The sequence below is a fragment of the Mytilus galloprovincialis genome, chromosome 4 (assembly GCF_965363235.1).
Source record: "Mytilus galloprovincialis chromosome 4, xbMytGall1.hap1.1, whole genome shotgun sequence".
Taxonomy (NCBI): domain Eukaryota; kingdom Metazoa; phylum Mollusca; class Bivalvia; order Mytilida; family Mytilidae; genus Mytilus; species Mytilus galloprovincialis.
This window is the reverse complement of record NC_134841.1, coordinates 16,674,170-16,701,609: the sequence shown is the minus strand read 5'-3', so window position 1 is coordinate 16,701,609 and position 27,440 is coordinate 16,674,170. Positions and strand designations below refer to the sequence as shown.

The 27,440-nt window shown below is 31.5% G+C and overlaps 1 protein-coding gene across 5 annotated transcripts; it reads right to left on the bottom strand.

Moving 5' to 3' along the window:
• Window positions 1–113: 113 nt before the first annotated feature.
• LOC143071493 (uncharacterized) lies at window positions 114–27,440 on the bottom strand. 5 transcript variants are annotated; one of them, XM_076245822.1, is made up of 16 exons: window positions 27,291–27,440; window positions 24,175–25,238; window positions 23,790–23,929; window positions 22,822–22,830; window positions 20,422–20,562; window positions 18,778–18,995; window positions 17,263–17,374; window positions 16,832–16,894; window positions 15,480–15,802; window positions 14,665–14,859; window positions 12,417–12,521; window positions 11,342–11,525; window positions 10,609–10,794; window positions 7,664–7,853; window positions 6,948–7,143; window positions 114–2,141 (listed from the first exon to the last, which is right to left on the bottom strand). In XM_076245822.1, the coding sequence occupies exons 2-16, from the start codon at window positions 25,221–25,223 to the stop codon at window positions 1,428–1,430; spliced, it is 3,825 nt and encodes a 1,274-aa protein (XP_076101937.1). In that variant the 5' UTR covers window positions 25,224–25,238; window positions 27,291–27,440; the 3' UTR covers window positions 114–1,427. The 5 variants fall into 5 exon arrangements, with proteins under 5 accessions (XP_076101937.1, XP_076101936.1, XP_076101940.1 ...); XM_076245821.1 differs by lacking the exon at window positions 22,822–22,830 and adding an exon at window positions 22,555–22,569; XM_076245825.1 differs by lacking the exons at window positions 16,832–16,894; window positions 22,822–22,830 and adding an exon at window positions 21,623–21,640.

The window sequence follows — 27,440 nt, the reverse complement described above, 5'->3', positions numbered from 1 at the left end:
TCTATTTTGATTAACATTAGTGATGTTACTGGTTTCTAATCACAATGTTATTTACCTTTTAGTTGTATTACTGAAAAAAAATAAACCAAATACTCAAAGAAATAAAAACTATCTCAATTAATATATTTAATCTTCATTTAATGACTCAAATGAGATTTACAATATCACAGATGCAAAATATCACAGAGAATACAAAATTAAAATATTTACCATTTGGTTAGGATTTCATTAAAAAATTAAATACACTTCAGATCAAACAATATAAAACAGTGTTTCTTAATAGGAATTTACAGTAAATCTGGTTATTAACTTTACAAAAACACATTGAAATTGGTTGTATACTGCTGACAGACTAAGTCAGACACACTTACAAGTCCACAATTTGAGATGGTCTTCAAATATATATATTCTTCTGGCTTTTTTCAATGGCAAAATGTACTAGTAGTAATGCATTGTGGGAGAAAAAAAATACATTCGTTTTTTTACAAATTTCATTACATTTGTGACTGACTATCTATTTAAAAATATACAATCAACATATTATATTCATTCATGAAAACAATAAATTTAAGTACAAATTCGTTTAGAGTACTGTATTAAAGTATGAGTTAATAGTTTCCAGTTTCCAGTGTTCTGTCAACAATTAAGCAACTAAAATATGATCTCAGAAAAAGTGAGAAAGATACGTATACTGTATATTTGTACTGCTCTAAATCAATTCTAAAGATGAGAAATAGCTTTTTACAAATATTTCTCCCCTCTTTGAGATGAATGATTTTATATTTTTTAACAGGTATGAGGTATTCATCAATGCTACATTTTTTCTCATAAGGACAGTTGTTTATCAGAGAAGAAGTTGGCACTCATTTTAAACATTAGTCTCAAGAAATAATATGAAACGATGCTTTTCAATTAAGTAGTTTTCAGAACTATTAAACAAAAAGAGTATTAACTGAAAACTTTCAATATTGGTTTATATGACACTAACCCTCTTGAACAACACATTCCTATGTAAACTATTGCTAAATAAATGCAGGTTTAAGGTTTTGTTTGTTTTGATAAAAACAATAATTGAAAAAACTTAACTTACAGAAAAAGGCCAAAGTCTTAAATCCAAGACTCTATCTATTAGCTTGTGCTTACAAAAATTTGCTGCTAGATATTTAGTAATAAAATGTAAAACTCTTATACTTTCTTAAATGCATTCATATCACAATAATAGTCAAATGAAAATTACCAAAATAAAGAGTTTAAGATTTTTCTTTTTAGTTAAATCAAATAAGATAACAATATATATTCCAGTTAACATTTACACACAAAATACAAAAAGTATAATCTGGTTTCATTTCTTTGTTACTTAATTGAGCATTGAACAAACACTTGGTTTTCTTGTAAAAGCTTACATATAGACTATATATTGTTATTGATCAATCATCATCTACAGGGAATACTTCATCAGCCTGGCCTTCTGTAGCTTTTAGTTCATATGTAGGTGTTGGTTCATTTATAATGGATACAGAAGTTATTTTTTCTTCACTGGGTAGCTTCCCTAAGTATGCATTGTCTACTAGTAACAAATCACCAGTTAAATCTGCATACCTCTCATCAAATGCTGCAAATGTGTTCCTTGCCTCTCGATTGATTTTTTCACGTTCTTTTATAGCATCTCTACTAAAAGCCCTGATTTCAGAACCCAAACCCATGCCACTGGATTTAGATGGTGCAGTCAATGGTTTTTCTTCGACCTCTAAGAACTTGACCTTGCTCCCTGGTCTACTGACTGGCTTGACTTCCTCTTCAGTAAGAGACTGTGATAACTGACTACCACTGTCAGCTCGTTCAGAAATCTTCTCCAACCTCGATTTAGATTCATCTTCATCTTCCTCATTCTCCGTGCGTGATTTGAGGCCGGGTGTAGTGGTTACTGTATCTGGTGTGGCAGTAGACTCCTCCCTGGATAATATTGTATCTAGCTCCTCCTCAGCAGTAGGTGTAAATACTGCTCCCTCTCTGCTGGGTACAGGTGAGGCTGGAGTTTCTGTTTCAATGACAATCTTGGGAGCCGGTGTTTCTGGTCGACTACTGGCCTGAGACATTGATCTGATTCTCTGCATGATGGGTTCTTTCTCTTTTTCATTTTCCTGTTAAAATATTTCACAAGGTTGATTCAAATGCATATTTAATATAATTTTGAAATTTCTTTATAATCATGATGAACTGATGGTTAAGGTCAGTAAACTAAATCCAACTATCAATGCTTCTTATGTTAACTTTTTAAAAGTATCTATTAAATGATTTCCAAACCACGTTTGAAGTCTTGTAGCAAAACACCAACGTTTGGAAGGCAACATACTGCTTATAAAACAATTCCTAGTTTTCTGTATATTTTAAGTATATATAATAGTGTGTTAATCTTAAAATTTTAATTCTAACTCATGGACAAATTATTTAGGCTCAAAATATACTTTTTTTTAATATATGTTATAAATTGGAGTGGGTGAATTGGTAGTCTGACACCTAACTATACATGAATGGATATCAATTTGTTGAAAAATATGAAATAGAAATACAAAAATGTACAATAAATCAATTTGAGTGGAAATAAGTTAGAGATAGAGCAGATCATATTTACGGTTATGTTCTTGAAGCTTTGAAGAAAATTGTAAACTTCACTAAAAAAAAGTGAGTTATGTAGAGATAAAAAGTGGCTGCATAAATATGATAAAGGTTCAAGGGGAATAACTTGGTAAATTAGTTATCATATGTTATATCAGCCCTTAATATATGACTGTAGGACTGTTGAAAAGTATTCTAAATGACACATCACATAATAGATTATGCCATGTATTAGACCCAAAAAATATACAAGTGAACTTGTGAAGTTGGTTGGTTGATTGATAGATTGTTTTTATACATTTTATTTCTGGTTAAATAGTCATATTACAAATGCCTTTTCAAGGATTCAGTAGATACATCATTATTCTGAAAAATTATATAACAATATGTTCATAAATAGGCATTGATCACTTAAAATTCATACAGTATGTTATTAAATCATGAATGCTTTGATCTTCTTGTCAAGTTTTGTGCCATGGAAAAATGTTCTTACAAGACTTTTTGGTCCAAGAAAGATAACTCAATTTCATCACTGAGAAAATGTTAAGGATTAAGTCAATCAGCTGTTTGATTGAAAACACACATATTTTTAGAAGACTTATTTTCTTTTTAATATATGAAAATTAAATTATACATGAATTACAAATTATACTTACATTGTGTAATATAAAGTTATATGAAAATGATGATAGCTAATAGCGAAGTGACAAGCTTTTCTTTTTTGTCCTGCATTTCTAAGCTTAGCATGATTATATGGGTGCTTTTTACGGAAAAAGTGCTGTGTTAAAAAAAAGAAAGCAACAGTTAGTATGTGTGCAAAGAATTTTGATTAGTGTATATAAAAAGATGTTAGAGTAGTATATATATATATATATATATATTGTGTAAAATAGTATGATTATGATATATGCAAAGAAGTGGGATTATAGTATATACAAACTAGAGGCTCTAAAGAGCCTGTGTCACTCACCTTGGTCTTTGTGAATATTAAACAAAGGAAGCAGATGGATTCATGACAAAATTGTGTTTTGGTGATGGTGATGTGTTTAATTTGTACATGTTACTTTACTAAACAGTTTTGCTGCTTACAATTATCTCTATCTATAATGAACTTGGCCCAGTAGTTTCAGTGGAAAATGTTAATAAAAATTTACAAATTTTATGAAAATTGTTAAAAATTGACTATAAAGGACAAAAACTCCTTAGGGGGTCAATTGACCATTTCGATCATGTTTGACTTATTTGTAAATCTTACTTTGCTGAACATTATTGCTGTTTACAGTTTATCTCTATCTATAATAATATTCAAGATAATAAACAAAAACAGTAAAATTTCCTTTAAATTACTGATTCAGGGGCAGCAACCCAACAATGGGTTGTCCGATTCATCTGAAAATAGGGCAGATAGATCTTCACCTGATGAACAATTTTACCACACGTCAGATTTGCTCTAAATGCTTTGGTTTTTGAGTTATAAGCCAAAAACTGCATTTTACCCCTATCTTCTTTTTTTAGCCGTGGCGGCCATCTTCATTTGATGGCTGGGTCGTCGGACACATTTTTTAAACTAGATACCCCAAAGATGATTGTGGCCAAGTTTGGATTAATTTGGCCCAGTAGTTTCAGAGGAGAAGATTTTTGTAAAAGATAACTAAGATTTACGAAAAAATGGTTAAAAATTGACTATAAAGGGCAATAACTCCTAAAGGAGTCAACTGACCATTTCGGTAACATGACTTATTTGTAAATCTTACTTTGCTGAACATTATTCCTGTTCACAGTTTATCTCTATCTATAATAATATTCAAGATAATAACCAAAAACAGCAAAATTTCCTTAAAATTACCAATTCAGGGGCAGCAACCCAACAATGGGTTGTCCAATTCATCTGAAAATTTCAGGGCAGATAGAAATTGACCTGATAAACAATTTTACCTCAGTTAGATTTGCTCTAAATGCTTTGGTTTTTGAGTTATAAGCCAAAAACTGCATTTTACCCCTATGTTCTATTTTTAGCCATGGCGGCCATCTTGGTTGGTTGACCAGGTCACCAGACACATTTTTTAAACTAGACACCCCAATGATGATTGTGGCCAAGCTTGGATTAATTTGGCCAAGTAGTTTCAGAGGAGAAGATTTTTGTAAAAGATTACTAAGATTTACTCAACGGTTAAAATTGACTATAAAGGGCAATAACTCCTAAAGGGGTCAACTGACCATTTCAGTCATGTTTACTTATTTGAAGATCTTACTTTGCTGAACATTATTGCTGTTTACAGTTTATCTCTATCTATAATAATATTCAAGATAATAAACAAAAACAGTAAAATTTCCATAAAATTACCAATTCAGGGGCAGCAACCCAACAACGGGTTGTCCGATTCATCTGAAAATTTCAGGGCAGATAGATCTTGACCTGATGAACAATTTCACCCCCGAGTTAGATTTGCTCTAAATGCTTTGGTTTTTGAGTTATAAGACAAAAACTGCATTTTACCCCTATATTCTATTTTTAGCCATGACGGCCATCTTGGTTGGTTGACCAGGTCACCGGACACATTTTTTAAACTAAATACCCCAATGATGATTGTGGCCAAGTTTGGGTAAATTTGGCCCAGTAGTTTCAGAGGAGAAGATTTTTGTAAAAGTTAAAGCCGGACGACGGACGCAGGACGACGGATGCCGGACGCCAAGTGATGGGAAAAGCCCTTCGGGCCAGGTGAACTAAAAACTACTACATATTAGTACAGTGATTATACAAAGGTGTAAAATTAGTCTGCATGTACAAAGTATGATTATCATTTGTGCAAAGAAGTGCAACTAGCATATATGTGCAAAAATGTACAATTAGTATACATGCAAATTTATAAAATTGTTTTATATGCAAATTTGTAAAAAAAATAGTATAGATATGCTTAGATACACAATTAGTATATCCTACCGTAGTCTAAAATCGTTCATCTTGTCAGTTCGTTAGGTATTTGTGTTTGAACTTAACACACGGGGAAACTACGCATTGACGTCACTATGCTACTTCTGGCGTAGAAAAACAGTGCAGAATACGTTTTTTGTGCATTTTTGAATAAAAAAACATTTCTAAAGGTAAGTTTTCATTGTTGTTCTCAATTATTGCTAAAAAAATGCCAATTTTCTAATGCCTGTTTCAATCCTGACTTCCGAATATCTAAAAACATTCTAGAACTTCACAATATCCCACTTCCGGCCTCCATTGCTTTGTGTACATTCCATTCAGCGTCACCAGTCTTGTGGCAGGCAACACAGGTCAAGCAAATCGTATTTTTAGGAATTTTAAAATGACACGCTCCTTACGTCTTTTGCGATTTTCCCGCGAAAAAAGCCCAACCAAAATGAAAGGAAAACTATATGAAAAAACGATGTCCGTGCCATAATTTTGTACAGGAATATAGAGAAGGTTAATAAAAAACAATTTACATTTATTTTTCATAGAATTTTTTTTTTATTCATTATGAAAAGATCGATATTCTGACCATCATGACTGTAGGTAAATATTCATACAAAATTTCATTGATGTCGTAAGGGATGGCAAAAAATGAGGTTTCCTGTTGAATAAAACTCAAAATTATTGCAAACTATTTTAAAGCAATATCCCACAAAGAAATAATGTAATTGCCGTAGACTGAAAAATCCCCTAATTGACAGTAGAGCAATTTGATTGGGTAGAACGAATTGACATCACATGATTTTGACGCCATTGAAATTTAATTTTATACAAAAAAAGGTCAGAAGGTTCAATATGGGACAGCATCGTACATTGAGTTACTTAGAAACAATTACGAGTTACCAAGTTTGACAATGCATGGTAATAAAAAATGAAAGCTAAGTCTACAGAAAAAATAACAAAAAAATAGCCTTAGGATAACGACTTATCAACACACCTGGATATGCATATTTAAAATGAACTTTTAGTATACATATCTGAAGATGTAAGATTGTAATATTTGTGAAAAAGGTTTACAATTAGTAAACAGGTAAAGAAGTACAATTCATCAATATGCAAATATGTAAGATTAGTAAATATGATGTTAAGAGGTTGAATAGTATGGTGTTTTCTTTTGAAATTATTATAGGTTTGAATATGAGGAAATAGAGGCTATTCAAAACCATGACAAGAAAAGATTGTATTACTTTGGCTCAACGTATCAATTGCTAAAGATTGCATGATATTCAAATAGAGAAATACTAAACAATTTTACCTGTGAGGGTTGATGCATATTTTGGAAAATGTTAATATTAGTTATCTACAATGTTAAGTGCAGAAAGAAGCAATAGAGAATTCTGTAATGGTGTACCTTGACTTCTTTCTCAGATTCATATATCATACGAGCCAGATTTTCCTCTTTTTGTTGATCTTTTTCATTTAAGACAATTTGATTAGCAATATTGTTACGTGTACATAGTTTACGGACTTCACTTTTTATTTGTGTAACCATGTCCATATCCTCAGTAGCACTAATACCAAACATCTTCAATGTAGCCGCTATTTCACTGTAAATATAAACTTTTATTTAGTTACTATAAATTGGTACAACCTGTAAACCAAATACCACACTAATGGTTCTTAACAGATAACTCACAGTAAAACCAATTCCACATTTAAGGTCCATAAAAGTAAATTCACAGTCTATATATATTGTACTTATATTCATCTTCCTATCTTCATTTTACTCTCTTCACTATATTACTTGACAAAACCCTTTCAAGATGCAGTATTACACTGCCGTTTCCTATCTCTTAGCCTTTTTTGTTTAGTATTTTTCAAATTTGCAGTAATTTAACCTCAAATACTTAGTGGTTGTACTTTAACTTGTTTAATTTTTAGTAATTTCTTTCTATAAACAATTTGCAATTATATTTTGTTAAATGAGTCATTCTTATTTCTTTCAGTGTATCAGCTAAAAAATGCCCAATTATTATCAATGTTAAAAATGTTGCCTACATACACCAAATGGTACTATTTTACATATAAATAGTATCTTTGTTTTAATGATTATTCTGAATGACTCACTCTCTGACTATTGGACTTGATTCCACTAAAAATCTTTCTTGAAGAACTTCTGCAACCTCTTCTGTTTGTAATTCTAATACAGCAATAGTATGACATGCCTCAGCCCGGACAGCTTCCTTCTCTTCATATCTGACAGCCCATAATAAACATTCGGTAATTTCTTCTGATATGACTCCAATATTGCCTAAGGCTACAAAGAAAAATATCAAAGCATTATATACATGAACAAGAATGTGTCCATAGTACAAGGATGTTCCACTCGCACTATCAATTTCTATGTTCAATGGATTGTAAAAGTGGAGTAAAAACTCTAATTTGGCATTAAAATTAGAAAGATCATATCATAGGGAACATGTGTACAAGGTTTCAGGTTGATTGCACTTCAACTTCATCAAAAACTACCTCAACTAAAAACGTTAACCTGAAGTGGGACAGACGGACAAACAGAATAAAGGGCTGCGCTTTAGCGCATGATACGTCCGTTGCTCTTTTAACTTGTCTTTTATGCTTTAAATGAATTTATATGATCAACTAGAAATATATATACAAATCAAAAGGGATGTTACATTAATATATTCACCAAAGTTTCATAAAATCCCCCTTTTTTAAGTATAAAAATTCATTACTTAAAAAAACGTAAAATCTAAAATTCATAAAAATGGAAAGGGAGCTTATGTCAATAGATATAAACAATTTATCAAAGTTGCATAAAATTTTGTGAAAGTGTTAGTTATTGTCCCAAAATTGGAAAATCCCCCCTTTTTTAAGCATAAAAATTCATAACACGGAAATGTAAAATCTGAAATTTATAAAAATTGAAAGGGAGCTTACATCAATAGATATAAACAATTCACCAAAGTTTCATGGACATTGGTGAAAGCCTTTTTGAGTTATTGTCCGAAGTGTTGAAAATCCCCCTTTTTTTATGAATAAAGCCCAATAAATCCAAAACTTAAAATCTGAAATTTATAAAAATTGAAAGGGAGCTTACATCAATAGATATAAACAATTCACCAAAGTTTCATGGACATTGGTGAAAGCCTTTTTGAGTTATTGTCCAAAGTGTTGAAAATCCCCCTTTTTTTATGAATAAAGCCCCATAAATCCAAAACTTAAAATCTGAAATTTATAAAAATTGAAAGGGAGCTTACATCAATAGATATAAACAATTCACCAAAGTTTCATGGACATTGGTGAAAGCCTTTTTGAGTTATTGTCCGAAGTGTTGAAAATCCCACTTTTTTTATGAATAAAGCCCCATAAATCCAAAACTTAAAATCTGAAATTAAAAAAAAACGAAAGGGAGCTTACGTCAATAGATATAAACAATTCACTTAAGTTTCATGGAAATTGGTGAAAGTGTTTTTGAGTTATTGTCTGAAGTGTGGACGACGGACGGACGGACGGACAACAGTATACCATAATACGTCCCGTCTAAAAGACGACGGGCGTATAAAAACAGAAAGGCCTGTAAGTGGGGGATAAAAGAGAAATATTGCCCTGAGAGTTAGTACATATGCTGCAAAAATTCATTAGTTGGTAAGTAATAATTTGGAAACACTGACTTGAGTTTTATATTCGAGTTAGGAAATATAATGCAATATAGAAAACATAAGGTGAGGAATTTCTACATGGAAAGACTTGGAAAACACTTGTATGGTGATTTATCGGTCATCAAACAACACTTTATCTAGATATAAACCTCCTACATAGCAGATTCATTATAGGATTGAAACCTTCAGTATTGGTCATCAAACAACACTTTATCTAGATATAAACCTCCTACATAGCAGATTCATTATAGGATTGAAACCTTCAGTATTGGTCATCAAACAACACTTTATCTAGATATAAACCTCCTACATAGCAGATTCATTATAGGATTGAAACCTTCAGTATTGGTCATCAAACAACACTTTATCTAGATATAAACCTCCTACATAGCAGATTCATTATAGGATTGAAACCTTCAGTATTGGTCATCAAACAACACTTTATCTAGTTATAAACCTCCTACATAGCAGATTCATTATAGGATTGAAACCTTCAGTAACATGTACCCTATTGTTTGATCAGTCTGGTACTTTCAAAGTGAGGATCATATTGAAAATTTGCTATTGAAGAGTGAATATCTGCAATAGCAAAGATTTCATGAATTCTTGTGAACTGTGGGATTACCAATAACTACTTATACTGCCAGTGTGTTTTTGTAAAGTCCACCTATAAATTGACTGTGTATACAATAGATCTATACAATTACTTAATGCATAAAGCCTGTTGATGTTTACAATCCATAGACTAATGTGAAGGAGCATATATAGATTTGTTGATTTTTTCTATCGCCTGCTGCAAGACAATTTTCAATAAACATGATATCCTCTGAATTTGAGTTCAAAGCAATGCAGTAAAAAGGGATAACCATAAATTATACTAGACATACATTTTGTTTTCATTAAATTATAACATTAAGAGGATCAAAATAATTGGCAAGCTTAATTGATTTGTTTGTATTTAGGCTGCAACAATTAAAGTGGAGAGGGCTTACATGGACTATGACTGTTGCCCAATCCAATTCAATTTATTTGAATAAAATATTGTTTAAACTAATCTAACAAATAAAGTTTATTTTTAGAGACAGTTTGTGTTAAGTAGTTCAAAATACTGAAATATTCAATGTATGCAGTTACCGTAAACCAACTTATTCTGACGGATACTTTATCTTGCGATTAGTCCATTCCATCCTATTTTTCTTCTCATGAAAATCATGAATATAAATCGCTTGCCAAAATAAGTTGGTTTACAGTAATAGAGGGAATCTTCATTATGTAACAATGCTCATGCCATAACATATAATTTTTCTTATCATTGAAAATATCACTCTAATTTCTAAAGATACAGAATATGTTAAAATATATCAACTGTGTAATATCATATGTTGTACATACCCTGGAATGCCAATGCTTTCACCTTCCAGATGGGATCAAAGGTCGCTAGAAGGATCAATTTCTCTAACACTACTTCATCTCTAAGTTCAATATTACCACATGTTATACAGACTTCTGATCTAATAGATATATAGTCATCCTCAAAACACTTCAGGAAAGTCGGTAACAACTTAGCTGTCATTATACCTACAACATAGAAAATATATAGTATTAGTAAAATGGAAATACAACAAACGGATTTGATCTACAACATTAAAAAAGCTCCCATTGTCAATTTATAAATCATTTGTACAGTGTATCTTATAACAGATGTTTAAAAAAACAACTTTAACTTAAATATTTCTCTTTTTCTGTAATTACTTTAATGAGCAAATGCCATGTGTCTGGTCATATAGGTTTTTTTTTTTTTTATATCATGCATGGATTTAAAGTCAAGTTATAAAGGACTATAATTTAAAGGAATTACTGTGGATTCATATATTTTGATGGATATCAATTTTCATGAATTGAGGGAAAATTGCATTTTCATGGTTTTGTCAAAATGAACACAAATGTCAATTGAAAATTTGTTCTTCGTTGAAGGTTTTATTTTGTGGTTAACCTATACCAAAGAAATCAACAAGAATTGGTATCCAACGAATAAAAATAATTCCACAGTGTGCAAATATTTATCAGTCTGAAGATTTCCCCGGACACATTTGATGTCTATCCTTCATTTAAAACCTATTACTACCTAACTGTCCAATCTTGTTGACAGCCTCCAGTCTAATTTCTTCATTATCTATAGTGAGTCTTTCCTTCAGGTCGTCATGAACCTCCTTTCCATGACTAGTTTTACCGAGACACTGAGCCGCACTCTTCCTTACATCAGTGTGCCAATCATTCCACATTAAATCAGATAATTTACTTGTAATGTCCTACAAAATTAAATACATATAAACAAGCTATCGAAACTGGTTATAACATTCAGCAAGTGTTGTTATGATATGAAAATTGTTTAAAAAGGGAATTTCTCTAATTGTTTGTGCTATTTTCACATTTCCTGACCGGTGTGAGAAAAATATTTCTCCTCACTAGTGAAAAATCTGTTCTTGGCAAATGATTGGTTGAAATTAAATTGTAACGTTGAATTTTCTTGTTTTCTTCTGAATTGTGACGTCATGAAAAAAGGCGACCATGCCTGATGATGTCAAAACAAAAGTACACAACTTTCCTTAAATCTTTGAAAAGGAAGGATAAAGATCATTAGAGAAACAGCTTTCAACATTGTAACTTGTGTATTACAATATTTCTCCACACTCAACAGTTAAATTTTAATTATTTAAAAAGTTCGGCATGCCTCACGCTTTAAATAATAAAATTTAACATATGTGTCAATGTATCTGTCCCAATTCAATTCATAGAACTTGCCAATGGCCAAAGTCATTATTTCTTAATGGTATTTTTTCCTTTGTCTAATCAGAAATTCCTGATGAAACAAGAGTTTATCTTACAGGTATTTTTTTAATTTAATTGTTTTGAATTACATACAGGGGTTGATTGTTATCAAATTGATAAATAAATGTGTCCTGATTGAAAACTCAAATAATAACAAGTGCAGATGCATTACTAGGAATTTATAATAATGTCAATAATCCATTAGCCAATATAGAACAAGACAAAATCCCACAACAGACAACAGACAATATTAACAATAAAAGTTTTGGCAATACAACCTCTTATAAAAACAGAGAATAAATTATCATAAATTATCTGTTAATTCCTTAGAATAAAATAAAAAAAAACAAAGTACTTCTAAAGCTTTATACCTTATTAATTGTACCATGCAATGTTGGTAATATTTTGCAGGCTATCACTTTGTGTCTCCAGCTTGAACTGTTTAATAATTCAGCTGTCATTCCATGTACCAATGGCTGAAAGTAGAATGCACAATCAATATGTTAAAGTTAGAGAATTGTGTAATTCCCTTCATTCCTATACTCACAAAGATGATATGAATGGCTTAAAACAATGTTTTTATTGAAATGATTGATATAATATTGTTGTGACACACTATGTTGCAGAATATCTATCTGACTGAGATATAGCTTTTACACAAGAGGCTGTCACAACGACAGCAAACTGGATTTATTAATATTTATTTGTGTCCTGGAAATATCACAAGAACCATTACTGATGAATGGTGAAAGTGAAAATCTTCAATATCAAATTTGACCTCCATTTTGTCATCAGTATCAACATATTAAAATTTGAAAAGCTTAGATTGAATGGTTCATGAGTAAATGCAACAACGTGAATGGAAACGCCATTTTACAATCTTTCAAGAACCATAACTCCTGAACGGTAAAAGTCAAAATCGTCATTATTGAACTTGACCTCTATTTTGCCATCAGTAACAACATATAAAAATTTCAAAAGCTTTGGTTGAATGGTTCATGAGAAAATGCACCGACACGACTGGAAACACCATTTTTCAATCTTTCAAGAACCATAACTCCTGAACGGTAAAGGTCAAAATCGTCTTTATTAAATTTGACCTCTATTTTGTCATCAGTAACAACATAATAAAATTTGGGAAGCTTTGGTAGAACAGTTCATGCGTAAATGCACGGACACGACTGGAAACTCCATTTTTCAATCTTTCAAGAACCATAACTCCTGAACGGTAAAAGTCAAAATCGTCATTATTGAACTTGACCTCCATTTTGTCATCAGTAACAACATATTAAAATTTAGGAAGCTTTGGTAGAACAGTCCATGCGTAAATGCACGGACATGACTGGAAACTTCATTTTTCCAATCTTTCAAGAACCATAACTCCTGAACGGTAAAAGTCAAAATCGCCATTATTGAACTTGACCTTCATTTAGTTGTCATATTAAAATTTTAAAAGCTTTGGTTGAACGGTTCATGAGTTAATGCACGGACAATATTTGATTGCCGCCCGCCCGCCCGCCCGCCCGACCGCCGTACATCCCCAAATCAATAACCGACATTTTTGTCACAAAAATCCGGTTAAAAATGTTTACATACTCTTGCTGAATAAGATCCCAGTAAGTGAATTTTACTTGAATTCACATTGCTGTATCAAGTTTTGTTCTCAAATAAATTCATGGTATTTACTTTTCATTTCTATAGCAAAAGCTATAGGTGATGATCTTAGCATTGTATATATTCATTCTAATTTTAACTTAGAATCTAAAATGACAAATATTTCAATTCAAGGATAACACATTTTTTTATTAACAAGGAATTATATCTATTTTTGTATTTCATGTTTATGCAAAATATTCTCATATTTATATATGTGAACAAGAATGTGTCCATAGTACATGGATGCCCAACTCGCTATATCATTTTCTATGTTCAGTGGACCGTGAAATTGGGGTCAAAACTTAATTTGGAATTAAAATTAGAAAGATCATATCATAGGGAACATGGGTACTAAGTTTCAAGTTTATGTAACTTTAACTTCATCAAAAACTACCTTGACCAAAAACTTTAACCTGAACTTCGCACTATCATTTTCTATGCTCAGTGGACCATGAAATTGGAGTCAAAACTATAATTTGCCATTAAAATTAATAAGATCATATCATGGGGAACATATGTACTAAGTTTCAAGTTGATTGGACTTCAACTTCATCAAAAACTACCTTGACCAAAAACTTTAACCTGAAACGAATGGACGCAAGGACGGACGGAGGCACAGACCAGAAAACATAATGCCCTTCTACTATCGTAGGTGGGGCATAAAAATAATATTGGTTTGAACAACCTATGTGATTGGTCTTTTGACTAACTTTTTATGACGTTATTTTGACAAAATATTTTTTGCTGGGACATAGCCCATATGTGCTGCTGTGGTATCACACTGTTATCAATCAATAACAGAATATACTAGGTTTTCTAGCAGATATTAATTACCCTAAAAATTAACTATCACTAACACAACATACATAATTTTTTTAAAAGGTTGACCATCACATAAACACGCAGTATACTAAATTTTCAAAGTATTTATATAACCCTCTCAAATTAAACTTTAACACTTACAGAGAAAATACTTAGTTTTCCAAGCAGAGAAATAGCTCTCTCATGTTTAATTGTGTCCTCTGTGGTCAGTAGCTGGTGGATTATCTCCCCTACTATCAGTGAGTTACATACACCAGAGTGAGACAGACACTGAGCTGCAGCCCATCTATCTATACGAGATTCTCCTTTCATTGCTCCATACATGATGTCTTTGGCCTGAAAATGAACACATAATAGAAATATATAACGGTATCATTATTCCATTAATTTTTCAGCCTTATTATTTTCTATTGATAAATAAAAAAAATATTTAGATTCCAGCTGCAATATGCAAAGTTGACCGAGTTGGTTGGAACTACTCTGTTAAGGTCCCACTTGTTATACACATATAGCTCTTTCAGAGCTAATACATTACAGGCTTTCAAATTTATGGTTTTGATAATTCCTCAACCAGGTTATCCAAGAAAGGGGCTTTTGATTTACCAATTCATAAAGTGTTCTTTTCATATACCTGGTAGACTAGTTTACATGTTAAAAATCTATGTACTTATGCAAAATTCTATAAAATTGTTGACCTACATTCCCAATCTTTTAGCAGATAGTGTTAAATTTGTCTGTTATTGACACATTTGTATGCAAGTTATTAATATTATTTCCTCTATCAGCCTTAAATGAGCCTTCAAATGTGACTTTTTCTTAACATTTATTTATATCGTATTTAACTATTCTTCACAGAAAATTTACTGTTATGGTATAGGTACAATGTATAGATGTATAAACCTTAAAAATCTCAATGATTGTTTGAGAATTGAACAAATAAATGATCCATTCATTACCTTATCACATGGCCTATTCAATGAATACAGAGTTATAGCTGCAGCACACCTAACTCTATCATTAGAATCCTCCAGCAGACACTCTAATGCTACATACAACTTCTCTGGAATGTTCCGAGAGTAAGGATTGTCTAATGGTATGTCTTTAAAGGCCAGATTAAAGGGATCTTCTGTTGCAGCCTTGTATTCTGCTACTTTACTTAGTGTAGCTATAGCCTGCAGTCTGACATGTGACTGGATGTCGCCCATGTCTCGAATCAAGTCGTCCGGAGTACTGTCCAATAACTGTCCACTCAGGTGATACCTCTGTCTCCATTCATCAACTTAAATTATATCATCCAGTATAAACATATAAAAATATTTGTATTCAGACAAATTCAAAAAGCCAAATACCAATGTCAATTTTGGGACTATATAGTTTAATTCAATTAAAGTTTACAATTGCATGCCTAAAAATACATCAAATGAGAATATTTGTATTGTGAAAAATTCAACACAGTTTAATACCAATGTCAATTTGGGGACTAATATAGTGTAATTCAATTGTTTACGATTGCATGCCTAAACAGAAAATTCTATCATTTTCTTAGCACAACTTATTAATTTCACATCTATTGCAAGTATTTTCTGATTGTCACAGACAATTAACAATTGATTCTATTGTGATATCACAGTTTGTTTTTATAAATAACAGACCTCTTAAACTATGGGTTAATTAAGTGGTAAAAAATTATCAAAGGAAAGTGTCATGCTTTTCTTCACCAAATGGCAAAAATATACTGCGTTTTCAATATGAGGCAAATGTTTTAGAATATCTCTCCTATCAAAACATGAAAAAGTCAACATTCTAATATGTCTTTTCTTAAATTAAGTAGGAAATAAAGCTTATTGAATTCATAATCTATTTGAGCTTATGTGGTGAACAAATTTATATGTTTTGTGTATTGATACGTTTTAGTGTAGATTTCTGAAAAATCTCTCTTGAAGCTGAACGATTAAGATTCTAGCAGATACATTGTATATACATGATATATATGTGTTTGCATTTATGATTGTAAATACAACCATCAAAAAATTTGCCATCATTCCTCAGATAGAAGATGAAAGCTACAATTCAAACAAACAACAAGCTCTGTAGATAAACAGTCATGCAAAAATACAAAAATAAACAGTAAAATAGAAAAGCGTCTGTAGAGTGAAAAGATATTTCATTCTGACAAGATAACTGAATAGCAGCCACAAAAGTAGCTCATTCTAACAGTAACTTAAAAAGTTGCCAATAAAACAGTAACAAAGTGGCAACTGTGTCAGTAAGATATATCCACAAGAATGGCAGCAAAACAATATTTTACCAGACTTTTTCCTTTCTGGTGGTTTGTACATGATATTGTCAGAGTCTGAAATTTCTGGAAATTCTTATGAAATGCAAAAATGTTAAATGCTATATGTTCTTTGCAAATGCATTATGTATACAACAGAAACAAGCAATGATTATCATAAATATTTTAATGGATCATAAAAGTTCTCAGTTTCAGTTTTATATAGAGATTTAAGTTAATACCTCATTTGAATCATGATCAAGTCTTGAATTTAATAATATACAGAGCTCATTATCATCATCCATTTTTTTTAATTTAAGCACTTTTTTTGTTTTTTCAATTTTTCTTAATTAGTACTTATTTCTTATAGTAATAACAATAAACTATCTATGACTATCTAACAACAAGTTCTATATGAAACTAATAATGTTCTTTAAATTAACAGGTGGCGCGTGACTACTTACTGACTTGTACTAAGGAAGCATTCTGCTTAGTCAGACGTCTAGTGGAAGGATCAGGAGACCTGTGAAATTCTGGATCAAATCCAGGTGGTATCATAGATGTGGCTTCTCCATCCTATTGAGAAAAGCATTTACTCTTTATAGTCAAAATGCATAGACTGTGAAAATATTTGTCATATAGTTTTTAACTTTTATACTTTTAATAACTGTGTAAAACAGTATTGGGTGTTCTGCATTTACAATATGCAGATGACACAGAGATATAACCATCATGTCTCGTCTGTATGTTATTTGATAGTAATATGCAATTGTTAAAATAAGAATGACAAAACTTTAACTATATAAGCTATGGGGTGGGGGTAAACCAAATAATTTGCATTGAAATGAGCTGTACCAATTCTAATTGCAAACTGAACAGGAGTTAAGAACACAAAAATAGTACTGGTACCAGGGGTCGAATTTAAGCTTTTTTGTGTACTTGCCAGCCGGACCAGTGGACTGAAAACTCTACGGGTCCGGCTCCAAATCTACTGGTCCTGCAAAAATGACATTAATTTGACAAACACTAATATAAATGACAGATGTTTAATTTTATTTTGATGCCTTCGTTTACATAAGTTAGACAGTAACAAAGGAAAAGTCTTTATTCTGATTTTGATAAAGGCTTTGGTAATCTCAATGATTTTCAGAATCCAATCTGAAATTTGACGATCCAGTTACGAAAATACATTTCCTATCTAGGTCTGTCACAGCAAATTTTTCACATATTATACAGTTCATTAAATTCCGATTTACTCATATAATGCAACCATTCACGATCTTTTTCCCATGATTTTTGGTATTTGCGTTTCCTTTTGTCACTTTCGTATACTTTATTTCGATCTTCCTTTTGATTTTCAGTTATCTTAATTTTTTTGTCCGGCGGTTTAACTCCTTCCAAAAATTTCCACATTTTATATTGTTGTGAAGGACGCTCACCCGAGATATTAATTAACTTGATCAATTGTAATACCCCCCAGTACCGTGTAATTGATTTCACAGGTAGGGCCTAAATTGTTTTGTAAACAAACAGAGATTGCAATGCAATCAGTGATTTTTATCGACAAATTTCTACTGGTCCGCCGGACCACCAGCTGACAAAATCTACTGGTCCGACGCAAATTTTACTAGTCCCGGACCACCGGACTAGCGCTAATTTTGACCCCTGACTGGTACCCACTTCACCTGCATGATGCTGGCCAATATCAGCATCTTTTGGGGCTCAGTTCAATTACTTCAACCAGCCCAAAGATAGAGTAAATGACTCAGCTTGACTTTAATAAACACAGAATTTTGATGTTATATTTTATATCATATGATAGTTTTTCATTCAATTTGTTTTATGCAAAGAAGCCTATGCCTAGTTTCTCCTAATATTTCTAATTTCTTTTACTCTAGATCTGTTTTCTTCATTTATAAACAATTATATCTAAAAAATAAATACAACATTATAGCAAAATCAAATTAATGGGTACTGACTGTTGGTTCTGGTAAAGCTTTCCAACGTTTGAATCCTTTCTCTACCCTCTTCATTCTAGGTGTAGGTGAGGGAGACTGGGTTCTGTATGTCTCCTTTTCTTCCATTGGATACCACCCGTCTGCAGGTTTTGGCCGATCAGTCTTGTAGAACTTTTTGTAATGGCTTGTTGATGACATGACTATTTTCTCTTTATCTTTGGAGTAAACCTGCTCAGCACCTATAATAAATCAATTTTCTGTAAAGTTTCCTGAAATTGCATTTTATAATTCATATAAACTATAGAACTGATTTTTTTGATTTTTTAAAAATTCTAAAATCTTGGACAATTCTTAATTTAGGACCTAATAAACTTTAACCCTACCCCCATGAAAGAGGGGGTAGGAGGGTCCTGATCCTAAAATCTCTGGCTTAAAAACATGAAATCCTGAGGTCCCGAATTTAAAAAAAAATAAATCCTGACATCATGAATCGAAAATAAAGAATTCCTAAATCCAGAAAGGGTCGATCCCGAAATCCCGAGCTTAAAAACACCCAATCCCGGAGTGCTGATAAAGGTCCTACCCCCCTCATGAAAGACCATGCAAATAATCTTTAGTTATATGTTTAATTATATGTCATGCTTTAAGTGTTAATCTGGCTTAGAATCAGTCAGTGGTGAAAACATGAAATACCAAAACTCAAGTTCAATGCTTTCTTTTCCTTTTTGATTGAATTTGGTAGAAATTAACTAGAAATGAACAATTAAGAGGAGGAAACTCCATCATTTGCTTTCATTCTTACTAAAACTCATTTAAAGATTTCTTGAATTACACACAGAGATAAAAGACCTTCCATTTATAAATCAATAGCTATTTTTGCATTTAAAAAAAAGACTTTTACTTTAGGTTGCTGTGTTGTTTTAGACTTTATATTTGAATACTTGTTGAAATGTTCAAAGTTGCTTATAGTAGTCCAAACTGTTAGAACATTTCTTTACATTAATATCACTGATTTAATTTATGTCTAAATTTTGGGTTCACATCTTTATTAAGAAAGACTATTCAAGATATGTATGTGACTTGAGTGTTGTGTTCTAATTTCTAATTTTCTAATTTTGAATATTTTGTTGCCTCAGGCTGTCTTATGGGTTGTCTTAGTCTCAGATTGTTTTTCTAGATGTTTTAAGATTATTAAAGGATGGTATAATTTATATCATGACTGTATGGAAAGATGTTAGCCAACCTTCCACGGAGAGCTGCAATGTAGTGGTCAGCGCATTGGAATCACAATGGTTCTAAGTTAAATCCCCGTTCTGTGGAGAATATTTCAGCAACACCATTTGCGAGTATGGTCTTGAGAAAGGATGATAGTCTTTCGGAAGGGGATGATAAATGGCTGGACCGTGTTAAGAGAGAACAATATCTCTTGCACTTAAAAGACAACCTTGTAGATTCTGAAAAAGAGAAAGCTAATGCCGCTACAAGGCAGCACTCGCCACTGCAAAGTGGAAAGGGATTAATATAAGTTGTAATAACTTGTTTCCCAATCCACTATAAATAAATATGTTTAAACTAGCATTCCATTTTTTCCCCTGTATAATTGACTTCTGACGTTTAGATTGGTATATACATTGTATATTGTACAACTCCTGATTGTATACTAACCTGTCAGCCATTCCTGTATAAATCTGTTGTCTGACTCATACAGTTTATCTCCCACTTTAGGATTGACATGGTCCCTAATTGTTGGAGGTGGTGAGGCTTTGTATTCAGGGATTTCAATATCAGCTGTTCTATTTATAACACCTTAAACATAAAAGTACAAAATGAGAATCATTGGAATCTTGACTGCATGTTATAAATAATTACTTACTCAATCAAATAAGTGAATGTATATAATATGTAAAGTATAAAAAAAAATAATGAATATATATATATATATATATATATATATGTAAAACTTTGCATTTAATTACTAAATGGTTTCTCCATGAAATAAAATGAATTAGTGAGAGAAATGTAACCATAACCAAGACCCCAAAACTCTGACAGAAGACGTTAATGTAATGCAATGAAATGTAATGGCTTACTATTGGAAAATAATCTGTATGAAATAATTATCCTGCTACTTATTTTAAGCTTTATAAATTCAAATCTGACCCAATTTGTTTCTAAAAACTTCAAAAGTTATTTTTCAAACACCTACAACACCATTGGTTAAAAACTTCACCAAAACCAAGTCTTTATAAATGAGTTATTGTTCCTGCAAATAATTATAACATTATTAAGAAGCATAATCATGCGCCTTTCAATCAAAAACAGTTTAATTTATTTTAGGTATTATTTTTCAATTCTACATGAACATTGTATTACTAAATCTTATTCACATCGTCATTTTCTAGATTAAAAGATGACTTGTTAACACTGCTACCCTCTAGTGTAAATGAAGGACTATAAGGCAAAGTTCAATATACAAATTAACGCAACAATGAACCAGAATGGTTTAAAATCTGCCATAAAACCGAAATATAAACTAAATCTGAACGGTCTATATACATAAAAAGTTGTGATTAACCACTGTTTCATTAAAATTACTAATATGTGAAAAAAAATTGTTTACCCAGTAATCCTTTAAACTCAAAGCTTGAAAAAAAAGAAGTCATCTGATGATTTTTTCATGGAAAATTAAGGGGAGATAATAGAATACAATAGAGATGAGATAAATGGTTCATGACTTTGCCCATCTATCGTAGAAAGTGATGAAATATAGTGTGAGCATGTGAAAAGACGAATAGTCCCTCACAACCTTCTAGTCCCTCAAATACATGGTATATTAGTTGACATATAGTCCAATCTATATACTAACCACCAGCTTGCCTGTACACTAAATATAATATAAAATAAGCAATCATTCCTGGAAACTTGAAAATAAATTCAAACCCTTAATATGTTACAATAAATGAGATATGTTCTAAAACCAAATAATCGCTAAACTACCAAATAAGATTGTTGTCACCAGACACCTACTTTTGTACTACAGTTATATATCATTAAACAACATATCTATAGTCAGGGAATGCATAATACTAAATAAACATATAAATACATAGGAACACAACTACATTTGCTACACACACTACATAATAAAAGATGATCTCAATAAGTCTTTGGGATTTTTGTTGTTGTATTACTGTCTCATTGGTGGTTTATATTAATTTGTACTTCCTATGTGTTAGACTATAATATGAAACTGTGCACTTAAAACTGATTTTTTTTTTAACTTTTAACAAATTTGACTTATTTCATTGATTTGGATACCTTGTTAATGTTTTGAAATTAACTATCTAGCAAAACAGATTCATTTTGTTTTCATCTATTCAGTGATAAAGCATGAGGTAAAAATAAGCCTGAACTAACTAAAGATATATATTCTGGCAACACATCTGTCTTGGGCTATGGTGAAATATATTTTTAGTTTGCTGTAACTCAACTCCAAATTCTGAAAGGTTGCATGATTATTCTTATATGTTTTCGAATAAATATTGAAAGGATTTTTTAATGCAATGTTCTTGTTCTATTTTTTCATAATGTCATGAGAATAGGTCATTTTTGTAACAGCAAACAAAATGTCTTGAGAATAGGTCATTTTTGTAACAGCAAACAAAAAACAAATTTAGTTGGCTTGTATAGGTATTATAACGTATATTTATCTTAAATAAAGGGATAAAAGCACAAAAATAAAAAAATAAAAATGCTGGAAACAATCATACACAATGGATAATAGGTACACATTCATACCTATTCCAAGTGATTCTGTGTTGAAACAAATATCATTAAATGTATGTGAAAGCAATCATTGTGCTACAATATGGATTCACTTGATATGTCACTCAAACACACATTTGTTAATGAGAAAATTAGTTTTTGTTCAAATAAATGAACAATTTAGACTCTTCATAATTAAAACGCAAATTATATTCCTTAATGTTAAACATATAAAGGACTAGAAGCTTTGTACATAAGGGCAATTTTTCACAACAGGGATCATTTGAACACATTAATTACCCCTGGCAGCTATTTGTAAATGAAGCACAATTAAATGTCAAATTATATTTTAACTTCACATTTCTGCAGAATATTGAAAAGAAATGAAAATGGCAATAGTCAGGAAAAGTATATTACTATCATTTCCCCCAAAAATGAAGAATGAAGATAATATAACTTTTTATATGAAATTAAAATCACAATGTTGACAAATTTTCTAAAAGCCAAACAACACATGCATTAAAAAAATATTCAGGGGCCTATAAGAATTTAACCTACAGGCCAATAGAGAGATTTTGAGACTTTTTCCCATAATTAAATTCTACAATGCTAATTTCTGCACTACCTCATTAATACTGGTACCCAGGTATATAAAATGAAAATCTCAGCATGAAAGCTGTAGCAGTCATTTTCAGTCCCCGAAAACAGCTATAGGCTACTTCAAATAGCAGTGGATTACAAACATTTCTTCTGAATAACAGTAAAGTTCATAACAGCCTTAAAAAATAAAGTTCTAGTAGTTTAAATTTGAATGTAAAATTGTGTAAACCTCAAACCCTCTTAAAGTTTTAAGCATGACATGTAAAAAAAAGTCAACAGATTTTAAAATAATTTTACATCCCTATTATACTAGTTCAATGTCATATGATAGAACAAAGGAATCAAAGGCACTGGCACCCGCAAAGTGGAAAGGGATTAATATAAGTTGCAAAACTTGTTTCCCAATCCACTATAAATAAATATGTTTAAACTAAAAGGGCTGATAGAGATGGTAGTGGACCTTCACTTATGAATAGGCTTGGCTGTTTCTGTGAGTGTGATCTCATTTTAGCTTTTAGTATGCATATTGAAATGCTAGCACACTTTTTATAATTATACAGAATTTGAACTGACTGGCAGTAAACAAAATGGTAAAGAACCAATAATTTCTTCCATGCATTTTTTTCAAAACAATCAAGTTTTTGATTTAACTTTGATAAAAAACATACCTGCTTCCTCTTTTTCCCTTTCTTTGATAACTCTTCTAAGACCTATGGGCTGTCTGTAAAATGGAGCTTTGTTATCATCAGAATAGGGATCATTGGCCTCTCTTTCAACTTCCTGCATGTTGTATACACGTTGTAGTACTCTAAAAAAAACATAATCATTATACATGTGAAGAAAAGTCAAAACTTAACAATAATTCATCATACAAAACATTAAAAAAGCTATTTTATTGTTAGAAATTTGTTCAGGTTAGCACTTATCACTGGTTTTCTTTTGAGATAATTACATTGTAAGTCACAAAATCAGTTTATCGTGATCAAGATTGCATTATGTATATATTACCTTCACTTCGCAATAAGAAAGCTACATGTGGCTTATTAAACTTACGAAGCTTCTTTTTTCTTCCATTTCTTTTTAGGTTTACTTTCTTTTTCTTTTTCCCTCTCCTTTTTTTCCAATTCTTCATGTACATCCAGCAAGTCATTTTCATCTAAGAAGAAGTTATTTAGATCAGCCTTTCCATACTGAGCTTCCAACAATTTGGATAACCTTTCTTTCCTTTCTGGATCAGCTATACCTTCATGCACAAGTTTTTGGGCTATATTTTTACTTAATTTTGACAAGACATAGGCATCCCAATCATCTTCTTTCTTTTCCTCTGGAACTACATGTCTTCCTTTACTCACTCTAGATATCACTGATTTTGTAGAAGGTTTAGGTTTTGGTTGTAGTTTGACCTCTTTTTTGTCTGGTTGCGCCTCTTCCTTTTTTGGTAGCTCCCAATGAGTAGGAGGAGGTACATATCTAACAGAACTTGGTTGTGGAGGCTGTAATTGAGGTTCTGTGATAAAGAAACTCTGTTTGACCTCAAGCTCTTCCTCTTCTTCAGGAATAGCCTCAGCTTTTCTTTTCTCTTCATCAATGGCAGCTCTCTGGATAGCATCGTCATGCATTTGTTTGGCTTTCTCCATAATCTTTCTCTTGAGAGGTTTTAAATGAGATTTTGTAGATTTTGTTAGGTTACATGGCATGTGTCTATTATCAGTACCTCGTGAATCATGTCTACCGGGTGGAATTTTAGCTTTTCCTGGAGGTTCAACAATACCATCCAATGACAAAGCCTCAAACAAGTACTTCTCGTCATATGGTAACATATGGAAACATCTGTCTTTAACAACATCCTCGCCAAAATGTAAATCAGAACTAATTTTCTTTAAATATCTTCTATCTACAGGTTCTGGCTGACTAAAAGAACGAAACACTATTGAAGTCTGAGCTTGTTTCTTGGGAGGTAACTGCAAGCTCAATTGTGAATCCTCTGCTCCCAACTGAGGAATTTTAACTCTTGCTGCACAGCTAAATAATGCAGGAGTTCTTAATTTCTCAGATCTGTCAAAGGTGCCACTGAGGCTTGAAGCATCAGCAAACGTTGCCATCTCTTCTTATTGTATCTGTAAAAGAAAGTAACATTTCAAGTACTATAAATTCAGAAATTATTGCATGCATTTATTATTGCGATTTTGTCATTTTAGACTAAAATGTGATTTTTTTAAGTTTGCCATGTTGAGAAAAATCCTGTTCAATTCATATTATAACTTTTTAAAAATGCGACTTTTAATTATTGCAATTATAACCGTGTGGCATTTTTGGCATTATAAAAACATCACAATAGTGTCTATTTACAGCACTCTACATGTATAACTAAGTTACATGTAGTCATTAGTGCATACTATGAATCTTTTTCCTAATCCTGTTTATAACTTGAACTGAAAGGAAGATACTTCCATGTCCTTTACAAGAAAATGCATGAACATGGAATTCAATTATCTTAAATCATGCACCTGTTTTTTTTGTTTTGTTTCAATATTTTCAAAAATATTATGTATCTAAAATTCTTTATATAAAAATACAGCTTCTTGTTGTACAAATCAAACTGGTTAACTTTGGTTGCTGGATAATTATCTCCAATTGGTCAAGTCTCACTCTTATTTATTGAATCCAATTAAAACGCCATTATTATGATGAGAAATTGATAATATATATATGCACATACAAAATAACACTTTTAACAAAAAGAAATATTGTGGGGTTATTTCTGTCCTACAAATATGTATTTCTATACATGCAATATAATATTGAATATGCTTCTACTAGAAGCAGAATATTATACAAGTTGATTTGGTTAAAATTTGATTGTAAAGCGATGTCTGATAAATTAAACAGTAAAAGTGGTCCAATGATTTACAGAAAAGAGCAATGATTAACAGAAAAGAACCGAAATGAACATACACATCTATTTTATAATCAAATCTATTATGTCTATTGATTAAGTTAAGCCATTTCAATTAATTATAGTACGTCTTTTTGTGTTGTGATGTGACACTATTGTTTCAGATAAGTGGGAAGGTTTGGTACCCGCTGCAATTATTTGTCATAAGTCAGGAATCTGATGTTCAGTAGTTGTCGTTTGTTGATGTGGTTTATAAGCATTTTTCGTTTTTACATAGATTAGACCGTTGGTTTTCAAAATTGAATGGTTGTAGTGTATTTTGCTGTTTGGTAAAAGCCAAGGCTCTGTGTTGATGACCGTACTATGACCTATAATGGTTAAATTTTATAAATTGGGACTTGGATGGAGGGTTGTCTCATTTGCACTTGTACTACATCTTCTTATATCTATATAAACATGAAATTTAAATTTTGTTAATAATTCTTGGTAAAAAAAAAAATATCTGTATTCAAGTCTGTAGATTTTCAACAAAAATCTTGGTTTTATTTGCAAAAAAATCTCCTTTTTCTATGAACTGCAATGCAACAATAAATAATCATGCATTGCACGGTGTTTCCCTTTGGTATAAGTTTAAATTGGCCCATCTCTATAATATATATAATCTTTGCTGTTTTGATACTATTTCAGTTTGAAATTATCTTAACTAGTATGGCTACAGAAAGGGTAATAAACCTTAAGTAATCCTGTCGCAATAAGTTTCAATAATAATAAGAAACTTTTGTGGAACATATCTTTTCATTTATAGACTTTAATGATTTGCAATTTCCCTTTAATAAACAAAAAAATTGCAATTTGCTAGTCCCATTCGATAAACAAAATTATCCTTTTCGGCTCTTTTCTGTAAATTGTTGTTCTTTTCTGTAAGACATCGGACGCATAAAAAGAAGTATTATCTTTGTCAGAAAGTTTCTATGTCTTTCAGCTTAATCAATATGTGGGTACACACAGGCTGTGTTTGCCTTTAAGATATGCTCACAGGGACACAGCTTGATTTGGAAAAGGGATTAGGATACAGATTAGGGTTACTTCAATATTTTTGTAGGTCTGTGCATTAATTTGCATATATAAAATAAAGTGTTGGTTAACAGCGTTGTAGTCTACAAAACGACTAGCAAATGGTCAACACGTCATTCAATAAACATGCAGTGGACTCGCTAGAGTGGATATAAACTTTGTTTACGTTTTTTCCCGTTTATTTACAGTCTCAACATACATGCCCCTTTAAATGATAACTATGTTGGGTCACGCTGCTGTTTACAAATGTGCATTATACACTGAAGATCAGCTACATTTTAATATCTCTTTTTAGTTCAAGCTTTTTTAGTTTACGTCCGTTACCAGGTTGACATCTTAGTCTTTTAAA

Excerpts from the sequence above, each read along its gene's own strand:
- LOC143071493 (XM_076245821.1), bottom strand. The coding sequence starts at position 25,223 with ATGGCAACGTTTGCTGATGCTTCAAGCCTCAGTGGCACCTTTGACAGA. Across the intron at positions 17,375-18,777 it reads AAGCTTTACCAGAACCAACA|GATGGAGAAGCCACATCTAT; the intron begins GTCAGTACCCAT and ends TTTTCTCAATAG. Across the intron at positions 15,803-16,831 it reads ACCAGAAAGGAAAAAGTCTG|TTGATGAATGGAGACAGAGG; the intron begins GTAAAATATTGT and ends ATATAATTTAAG.